At 49.6% G+C, this 10295-nt stretch overlaps 1 protein-coding gene across 1 annotated transcript; it reads right to left on the reverse strand.

Annotated features, from left to right (window-relative positions):
* Positions 1-346: 346 nt before the first annotated feature.
* Slc46a1 (solute carrier family 46 member 1) lies at positions 347-7757 on the reverse strand. Its single transcript, XM_076870485.1, has 5 exons — positions 7466-7757; positions 6072-6924; positions 3486-3569; positions 1877-2033; positions 347-977 (listed from the first exon to the last, which is right to left on the reverse strand). The coding sequence occupies exons 1-5, from the start codon at positions 7691-7693 to the stop codon at positions 929-931; spliced, it is 1371 nt and encodes a 456-aa protein (XP_076726600.1). The 5' UTR covers positions 7694-7757; the 3' UTR covers positions 347-928.
* Positions 7758-10295: the final 2538 nt, after the last annotated feature.

The following is a 10295-nucleotide window of genomic DNA, read 5'->3' on the forward strand; positions in this document are numbered from 1 at the left end:
ACGAAAACTGATCCTGCCTGGTGTAGCCAGGAAGATCAGCGTAGGTGCTTCTGGAAAGTGCATCTCACTGACCCTCAGGAAGAGGCAGCCAGAGCTCTGCCCAAGCTTTCCAGCTGGCCTCTTGGAAGTCTTGCAGCTTGTCACCTGACAGCTCAGGAGGTAAGAGCGGGAAGCCTGAGGTAACCGGATAGCCACACCCAGGACCAACCCCACAGGTTGCCCAGGGGCTCCCCACCCAGCCCAGCAGCAGCAGATGGCTGGAGTCTGATCTATGGTAAGCAGACCAGGAAAACAGAGGGCACCAAATGCAATGCCTTAGGGACTAGAAGATTCCTTTTGGTTTGATTCAATTAATTTATTGTGATTGGCACAGTTAAGCCCAGGGGTGCAAAGGTTGCAGTCAAGGATTGAGTCCATCCACAGTGACAGTAGCATTCTCCCTCTAGGGGAGCCACGCCCTCCCAACCCCTCCCCCACTGCCCCAAGGCTGGCACTAATTGGATAATATAGTTGTCATTAAGAAATGATTGGCAGCTGCTGTACACATCAGGAACACATGGCTGTGCAGTTTGGGCTGAAAGGAGTGATGCCAGCCCACACACTCCACTTGGTCCCTGAGGTCTCACTCCATCAGGATTCCTCCCCTAAAGGGTTCCAAGTGATGGATGGTAATAAAAGGTAACCGGACCCCTGCTGCCTGCCCTGGAGTAGGCCTGTCAGATTGGGATTCTAAATTCTAGACACAGGCTGGCTCAGCTGTGGACTAGGTAGTACCTTGAATGAGCTTGACCACCTTGTCTAAGAAGCGCTGCCGTTTGAGGGGAGCTGCAGCTCAGCTGTGGGCTGGCTCCTAGATGCAGACTCGAAGTCAGTGTGTTCATTCTGCTCCTCTTGCCCTCTGCCCTTTGGCACAGGCATATCAGGGGTTCTAGGAAATGTTCTGGAATTCAGAGTGAGGATTAGCCCTTTCCAGCATCCTGTAAAAGAACAGAGAGAGGGTTCCGACTTGACAAGAATCCTCGACTCCTGTCTGGAAAAGTGACACAGGATTCACTCAGGTGGGCTGTCCCAGTGTCCTCTCCTGAATTCCTCCCTCCCCAAGCTGCAAGGTAAAGGACACTATCCAGTGACAGATGTTTCTGGAAAATAACTCTTAGGTCAGCAGTGGCTCCAGGTGCAGTAGTGCAGGCCTAGAATGCCAGATACTTGTGAGGCTAGTGCAGGAGGACTGCTTGGGCAGTTTAGTGAGACCCTATCTTATAAAAATAAAAAGGGGGCTGGGGTTGTGGCTCAGTGGTATAGAGCACTTGTCTAGCATGTGTGAGGCCCTGGGTTTGATTCTCAGCACCACATATAAATAAATAAAATAAAGGTCCATTGACAACTAAAAAAAAAATAAAATAAAAATAAAAGGGACAGAGGTGTAGCTCAGTGATAGTGCCTTCCAGGTTCAATCCCCAGTGCCAACAATAAAAGAGACAATGGGGGAAGAAGTCAGTGCGCTGGGCTAGCCTGTGGCCCAGCCACCAGGAGAGAGGAAGCTTTGTGGAGTCCCTTTAACACAGTTCTGCTGCCCATAGTTCCACCTGTAAAATGGGAATGGAAGGAAGTGAGGGGACCTGGGGAGGTAACAGCCCGGCCACAAAGCAGTGTTAGCCTGATCCTTCCCTACCTGCCCCTCTATTTGGCCCTTGGAGAATGGCTCCTGGAGGATTAGGCAGCCAGCCATCTGCAAGGGGACAATCAGCCAGGAGGGGACACCCACGGGAGAGGGGGTAGGAATGACACTGCCATTTCCAGGTAGAAGTAGGAGGAAGAGGAAACCTTTTAAGATAAAGGGCTCCATTATGAGCATGGGTTTAGGGGCCTACATTACCCGATCAAAATGGCTGGGATGAAGAGGAGACCAGCTCCCAAGAGGAAGGGGAAGCCCTTCATGAAGTTCAGAGTGGCTGGATAGAGTGAGTTGAAGATCCCGGAGGCTGCCAACATGGCCAAGCTGCTCACACAGGCCATAGCGGAAAAGAGAGCACCTGCAAAGAAATAAATGCCACACTCTGAGGCTGGGGTGAAGCTCAGCAGTGGAGCACTTGCCTATCATGTGCAAGGCCCTGGGTTCAACCTGTAAAACAGGAAGGAAAAAGAAAGAAAAAAAAAAAAGCCAAGTTCCAGAGTTCAAAAGATTCAGGGCAAAATCCTGGTACCACCACACCACTTCACAGCTGTGAGACCCAGGGCAAGTCACTTAACCTCTCCCTCACTTGTAAATCCTACCACATCATGATAAAGATTCAGTAATGTCATGCATGGAAAGCATCCCCCACAAAAGGGTGACTACATTAGTGCCTGCTTTTAAATCCCCAATAAAGGTACATGTGATAGCTTCTCATGAAAGCCTGATGGAAATGGTGTTTGGGGGAGGGGGTTATCCTCTTTGGAATCACCTCCTGTTTGGCATTAACTGCTGAAATGATTCTCAGTTCCAATACTCATGGTTGTGATCACTGAAGAGTGGCTTATCCTGATGGGTTTCTGTTCCCCCTCCTGTGAAATAAGCCTAACAACTATTTCAAAGTTTGTCAGCAACTTAAAGCTCACACGTAAAGCATGTATCCCAGCGTGCCTGCTGGAGGTAGCTAGTAAATAAAGGCTGTTTTCTCCTTTTCCCCTTGACATGTCTGGGCACAGTGAAAAGTGTTGGGAAGAAAGCTTACTGAGTGAGTGAATGAAGGCAGCTGGGTTCTGGAGACACCTGAGCCCATGGTGGGCTGTGTAAGCCACCAGGTGTCCATCAACAGATCCAGGGCAGATGTTTCCAGACTAAAGTATAAGAACCCAGAGGTCAGAGGAGCTGTCTTACAGCTATGCCAGAAGAAACCAGTTTGCACACATAAGCAGTGATCAAAGAGAAATTAAGATTAAACTGTCAGGCTGTCAGAGCTGAAGGGCCTGCAGATGTCACTAAGAGCAAACCACTCGTTACACAGAAGGAAACTGAGGCCCATGACAGAGCCAGGGCTGAACCCCAGCTCCCAAGACCCACTGCTCTTAAAACAGACCTCGGTGTGCATCCCAGCTCCACCATTTACTGAGTGACCTTGATTGAATCAATTTAACCCTCTGGGGCTGTTTCTTCACCTGACAATTGGGCACAATGAAACCTAGGTTACAAGGTTGCTCATTTCCTCTGGGTTTGTACACTCTGACCCCAGGGAAGCAGGGAACTCTAAAATCATCATGGATGGAAGAACTGAGGTCTGGAAAGAGTAAAACTTCCACACCAGTTATCAAGAAAGAACACAGGCAAGTGCTGCTGAGTGCAAAAACCCAGCCCTCCACCAGAACCTAGGCCATCTGACAGAAGTGTATTCGTCCTGGCCACTTCCCCAGGATGGGAGGAAGGTAGGCTGTTCCCTGGCCTAGCTGCCCAGTTCAGCCAACACTGGGCTTCAGGAACCAGAGGCAGACAAAATTCTGATACTTACCCTGCTCAGACTCACCCACCAGCTTGGAGAGTTTGGCCCGGATGATAGGTGTGATGACTAACGACAAAAAGAGCAAGCCATATCCTGTGGAGAAATAAAGACACATCAGGAAAGTGGGGTCAGGGAGAGGCAGCAGGACTCCTATACATACCCCCATGGGACTTAGGTTAGACCCAGGAAGAACTTCCTTGATGATGAAGGTGGGGAGAGCATCCTTCTCTGGGCTCACCTATCTGCCATCTCTTTCAAGAATGAGTGTTGATTCCCACCAATGGCTTTGTTGTCAGAATACCTCTTATGGCCACTATAGGCACCACCCACCCATGGAGCATTCAGGAGGGAGGGCACAGAAACCAAGCACAGACTTTGGAAGCAGCTCCAAGTTCAAAACCTGATGCCATTGCTTACCATGTGTGGGACTTGGGTACCTCCCTGAGCCCAACTCCCAGCCTATAAAAGGAAGATTATAAGACATCCATCTGCAGTACAGGGGGCTGAATAACACCCCCAAAAGGTATCAGGTCCTAAATCCTGGAACCTGTAAATGATGCCTTATTTAAAAAATGGGCCTTTGTGGAAGTGATTAAGGTAAGTATTTTAAGAAGGGAAGATTATCTTGGATGATCAGGTTGGGCCCTAAATGCAATCATACATATCCTTTCCAGTAGAGGGAGATTTGACACAGACAGAATGGAGAAGGCACAGAGATAAGAAGGCAATGTGTCCACAGAGGCAGAAACTGGTGATGTGATCATGTGTGAGGAGTGCCAGCAGCCACCAGAAGCTGAAAGAGGTGAGAAACGGATTCTCTTCTAGAGCTTTCAGAGAGAGCACTGGTCTAATCAACTTCTAATTTCAGTCTAGCAATACTGATTTGGGACTTTTGGCTTCCAAAACTGTGAGAGAATAAATTTCTGTTGTTTTAAGCCACCCAATTTGCGGTAATTTTTGTTTTTTGAAGTAGCAGGGATTGAAAAGGTGCTCAGACATTGTGCTCTACCACTGAGTTCTATCCCTAGTCCTGCTATTTACTTATTTATTTATTTACTTTAATTTTGAGACAGTCTGGCTAAGTGGCTGAAGGCTGACTTTGAACTTGCCTCCTGCCTTGGCCTCCTGAGTTGATGGGGTTGTAATACTTGTTATTACATTTGTAATAATTTGTTACAGCAACCATAGGAAACTAATACACAGGGTAAAGAGGTAACAACTATAAAGAATGCAATAAGTATACAGTAAATTCAGCAGAGTAAGGACATAGTAAATATAAGCTCCTTTTCCTTTTGCATTTAGTTACGTATAGACATACCCTGTTTTCTTTAGAACTATTCTTCCTACATGACTGTTGTGTCCTCAACAAAACTTCAAATTCCTAGAGGACAGTGTATCCTCCAAAGTCAGTATATGATGAAGCACCCCAAGACCTCTTTAGGGTCAGGACCCCCAAATTCCACTCTGCTAAGACTCCCAGAATAATGGTAGTAACTTCATCCTCTCTGCACCCCCAAGGGCTGCAGGTATGAATGAAAGGTACCTGGACCCCCACCTTCACTGTCAGTCAAGAAACTGAGTTAAGAAATTTGTGACTACTGAATGGTTGACTTTGTAGACAACATATTTTAGGGCTCTAACAAAATAAATCTGTCCCTTTAAAATCGTTATTTCCTTACTCCTTTGCTAGCCACCCAGCTGGAAGCCAAAACAAACAAACAAAAAAAAAAAGGTGATGAGGAAGCAGGGAAGAGAGGAACTGAGCAAGCAGCAACATCCTGTGGTCTGAGAAGACTGGCTTTTTAAAAATAAATAAATAAAAATAAAAGTTGACTGACATTTTTGAGGAAGGACCTGTGGTTCTTATCAGAGAAATGAGTATCCAGGCATTAACAGCATGGACTTTGTTTAAGAGCACCATGAATAGGCTACGGGAGGCCAAGGGGTGAAGCAATTAGTGTATGAGCCATACTTTTGTCTTTTGCTCCAATTACTAATAGTATTTACAGTTGATAATGTGCATTAATTACTTTGGCTACTTAAAAGCTATATTTTCCATTTATCAAAGATGGCATTTTTCTGGGCTGGGGTTGTGGCTCAGTGGTAGAACACTTGCCAAGCATGTGTGAGGCACTGGGTTGATCCTCAGCACCACATAAAATATAAATAGCTGGGCACAGTGGCCCACGCCTATAATCCCAGCAGCTCAGGAGGCTGAGGCAGGAAGATGGCGAGTTCAAAGCCAGCCTCAGAAACAGTGAGGCGCTAAGCAACTCAGTGAGATCCTGTCTTTAAAGAAAATACAAAATAGGGCTGGGGATGTGGCTGAGTGGTTGAGTGCTCCTGAGTTCAATCCCCAGTACCTAAATAAATAAAAGGTATGGTGTCCATCTACAACTAAAAATATATATATATTTTAAATTGATGGCATTTTTCTGGGTTTTTTAGTTATCTGTCCTCTGGTGCAGGCTGTGGGTATAACTTAGGTTTCCAAAGACACAGGTCTGAACTACATTTGGGAGCAGTGAGTGGGCTGGCCCCCAATTTTCACCCACTGCCTCTGGGACTAGCTGTCCCTGAGCCCACATACTTTACCTGTGAACATGAGAGCTGTGATGGTAGCAAATGCAAAGACCACCATCCCCAGAATGTTGAAGGTCAGACCAATCTCAGCCACCCAGCTGTCTGCCAGGCAGCACTGCAGGAGCCGCAGGCCCAGCAGGCTGGTGAGGTAGGGGAGGTGCTGAGCTGCAGAACCATAGCCAATCAGCTTGGAGTCCCAGCAGAGGGGTGTGCTCAACTCATAGATGGTCAGGATGTCCTGAGCCCCAAAGTGCACAGTGATCACCACAAAGAAAGCCAATGAGTATAGGGCTAAATGCTTCCTGGACTTCTCCGGGGCTGGAGACAGGTAGAGGTGGACGATGGATCTGTGGTGACGGAGGGTGAATAGCCGGGTGGACTTTGGCTCTTTCAAGGTCTCACCAAAGCAGAATGCTGCATATAGAGTCATGACTATTAGCAAGGCCAAGGCCAACCAGAAGGGGTTGGCATAACCCTGGGCTCGGAGCCAGTGACCCCCAAGGAGGCTTGCCAACATTCCAGCCACACCAATGCACGCTTCCAGCAGAGCCATCCTGAAGGTGCGACTGTGATTAGAGCTGACATCAGCTACGGAGGCAAAGCTAGCAGCCAAGAGCCCACTGAAGTCACCGAGGAGAGCACAAAGGATGCGGCCTAGCACAAAGTAGCCGACGTGGAGTTGCAGCTGCACCACAAAGATGGACACCACAGCTTGGAGCAGCAGGCCAAGTGAGGCCAACACCAGCAGTGGGCGGCGGCCCACCTGGTCACTCCAGGCTCCAAGCAACGTGGACGAGAAGAGATCCACCAGGAAGCCGCCCACATTCATGTACAGGGTCCAGTGGGAGGTAAGGGTTTCCACTTCCTGCGGGAACACAATTACTAGGATATGACTCCTCACTGGTCGCCTACTGCCCCCAGCATTGCCATCCTGGGAGATACAGGGTTGAGAACTGTCTGTGGAGACCTAAACCTCAGAGAATCTTCATACAGTCTCAAAAACGGTCACCGTGGGGGACGATGGGACACGGAAATGGCCCCATTCCCCTGCCTTTCCCCCTTTGTTAATTGCCCAAGGCAGGTTTTCTCTAGATCAATAGCCCGCATCCCTTATGCTGCAATTCTAAAACAGAACCCCCTGTGCTCCGCCCCGAGCACCCTGCAATCGCAAACCCCGCCTCGGACGCCCCCACCACCCCGCAGGCCCCGCCCCTCGGCAGCCCCCACGCTCCAGGCCAGGGCCCGCCCCCAGGCCTCCTCACCTTCCCGCAGCCCCGCCCCTCAGCAGCCCCAAAGCTCCAGGCCAGGGCCCGCCCCCAGCCCTCCCCACCTTCCCGCAGCCCCGCCCCTCGGCAGCCCCCAAGCTCCAGGCCAGGGCCCGCCCCCAGCCCTCGCCACGCTGTTACCGTCATCCTGGGGTCCACGGTCTGGTTGCCACAGTGCCCTCGGTGGCGAGTGCCATTGTAGCCGAGGTCGACGCTGAAGCGGTGCCACAGATACTGCGTGGTGATCGGACCCTGGAGGACCAAGGCAAAGTTCCCCAGGAAGACGAGAGGCTCCACGGGGCCGCGGAACAGCACGGGCGCCGCGCGCCGGGTGCGGGATTCGCGCGGGGGACTCGCTTGCCCCTCCATGCGCGTGCGCGTCGGGGGCTGGATGGCGGCCGGCGGAGGAGCTGGAGTGTGACTCCCGGGACCAGTAGCTGGAGCCGGGGCCTGCGCTGTTTGCGCCTGCGCCCGCGTCCGGCGTTCTTAAAGTGAGGCGGGGCGGGGCGTAGTACTCAGACCCCAAACTCTTGCTGCGCGCGCTTTTAGCTGCGTGTGGCGGGCCACAAACTCAGCAGCCCTGGCCAGCAGGGTGACCTCACGCGTACTCTGGCAAGAATACCACCCGGCAACCTTCCCTTTTGAGCCCAGAAACACTTGTGACAATAACATCAATAATTAACATTTATTGAACACTTTCTGTATGCAGGGCACAGTATTAGATCTTTTGCGTGTATTAATCTCCCAACAATGTAATAGGCTAGCCACACCTATTATCCACATCTACTGATGTGGAAGCAAGGTCAGTTGGCACTCAGAGCTAGAGGAGCACGTAACTACTGATGCTAGTGCTGATGTTCTGCAGGACTCTGCAATTCCCTTAAAGGAGCAGAGTGTGAGCAGAAGACAGTGGAGGGCTCCCTGGGTGTGGCCTTATTTTCTTGGGTGCTACCACTGCAGGAACTGGGCCAGAAGGCAGTCACCTGGTCTGCTGTTGAGCAGCTCAGACCTCCTGTCTGGGCTTCTGTTTTATTGCCTGTAAAAGGAAATAACAGGGCTGGAAGTATGGCCCACTGGTAGAATACTTGCCTGGCATGCAGAGGCCCTGCGCTCCATCTCCAGTACCATAAATAAACAAATAACCTGTTCCCTATCATTTATTTATTCACTCATTAAATGCATTTATCAAGCACCCTTATGAACCAGCCACCATACTGGGGGACTCTGCGAACATAATATTGAAGAAAATAGACAAAAGTCCTCACTAGGCCTGGCAGTTTCTAGAATGGTAGGGGAGATATAATTGATGGAATTGATTTGTCTCACCAGTTGATGTAAAACTGAAATCTAGGCAAATACTTAGTGGTGGGAGGCTCCAAGGGTGCTCATTCAGAGGCCTGGTCAGAATCAGGGAAGGCCTTCCCCTGACAACAGGACAGCTGAATGCATGGTTGTCTGGAGGCAGGCCCTGCACCAGTTATGGCTCCAAGCACACCTGATTCTTGGGGTGGAAGGTGTGACTCCGTTTCTAGCCACAGTGACCATGCGTGCCTGGGCTTGTTGAGATTTATTGACTATCCTTATCTCTCCTAGGCCAGAGTTTGAGGCTCAGACTAATGGCTAGGTACTGATGCCCCACTACCTTCCATGGACTTCCAGACAATTCCACATGAAACATTCAAGTCTCTGGGTGCCTTTTGTCACCCCCACACACTTATTCAAATCTTGGTCTAGTGAGGTCAACTGAAGAGAGGAAGGGGCGCCTTAATTGCTGCATTAAGATGAACTGTTTCTCTGGCTTGGTGGGAAGGAGTCTTGTGGCCCACTAGCAATGTTTGCCATGGGTTCAGGGGTGGTAAGTCCTGGGCACTCAAAACTGTGTTGTGGGACTGGGGCTATGGCTCAGCGGTAGAGCGCTTGCCTTCCACGTGTGAGGCCCTGGGTTGGATCCTCAGCACCACATAAAAATAAATAAACAAAATAAAGGTATTGTGTCCATCTACAACTAAAAAGATTAAAAACAAAACAAAACTCTATTGTCTAAGCTGGGAGCATTGGCACAGGCCTGTAATCCCAGCGACTCAGCAGGCTGAGGCAGGAGGATTGAGAGTTCAAGGCCAGCCTCAGGAACAGTGAGGCACTAAGCCACTCTAAATAAAATACAAGATAGGGCTAGGGATGTTGAGTACTCCCTGAGTTCTACCCCTAGTATCCCAAAAAAACAAAATAAAAACCAACACCATGTTGTCTAATCCTGGATAGGTAAACAGGTGCTCGGTAAGCTTTGAGAGGCTTTGGGAAGTGCCTGGAAGCTTCTTCCTAGGGGACACTGGAACAAGGAACATGGATTCCTCTCTCTAATGGCAGCTTTGTCAGCCTGCACCCAGTCTGAGCTTTCTTTCCAGAAGTGGACAATCAGAGCTTCCAGTTTCTGTTTTAGGATACAAAGAGGAAGAGAGGGGCATGCAGGAGGAAAAGCCATTTCCTGCTTTGAGTTTTGCTTCTCATGTATCAGCCCTAAAAATCAGATCAGCATCCATTTCAGTATGGACTAAGGGTGTGTTCATAGCACTGAGTGGGAGTTACAACTATGTCCCTGTCACTGTGAGACTTTGGCCAAGTCCCTGTCTGACCTCAATTTGCTCATCTATGAAATAATTTCTGGTCTTGTATTTCCTTGTCTGTAAAAATAGAGCAATAATACCTACCTATCGGGAGCTGCCACATAGGAGCCGAAAACCCTTAGCCCTGAGAGATGGAAATGTGGAGACTGGTTTCTGTTGTGTGGGGAAACAGGTGGATCCCATCTGTGCTGCAGGGGAGTAAGGCTTTGGGAGTGGGTATTACCCAGTGGGAGTGGGCTGCCTTCTTGTTCCTTTGTAATACTACCCCTGACCTTTTTTGGATGGAATGTTCTATCCAGCGGCTCCCCTCAATAAATAGGGCTTCAGGACACGCCCTCACTCTCTCT

The sequence above is a fragment of the Callospermophilus lateralis genome, chromosome 11 (assembly GCF_048772815.1).
Source record: "Callospermophilus lateralis isolate mCalLat2 chromosome 11, mCalLat2.hap1, whole genome shotgun sequence".
Classification (NCBI taxonomy): Eukaryota; Metazoa; Chordata; class Mammalia; order Rodentia; family Sciuridae; genus Callospermophilus; species Callospermophilus lateralis.

What these genes read in the sequence shown, in the direction of transcription:
- Slc46a1 (XM_076870485.1), bottom strand. Translation starts at nt 7,693, where the DNA reads ATGGAGGGGCAAGCGAGTCCCCCGCGCGAATCCCGCACCCGGCGCGCG. An exon ending in CACAGCTCTCATGTTCACAG is followed by an intron (nt 3,570 to 6,071) that starts GTAAAGTATGTG and finishes ATTTCTCCACAG; the next exon opens with GATATGGCTTGCTCTTTTTG. An exon ending in ATCCCAGCCATTTTGATCGG is followed by an intron (nt 978 to 1,876) that starts GTAATGTAGGCC and finishes GTTCTTTTACAG; the next exon opens with GATGCTGGAAAGGGCTAATC.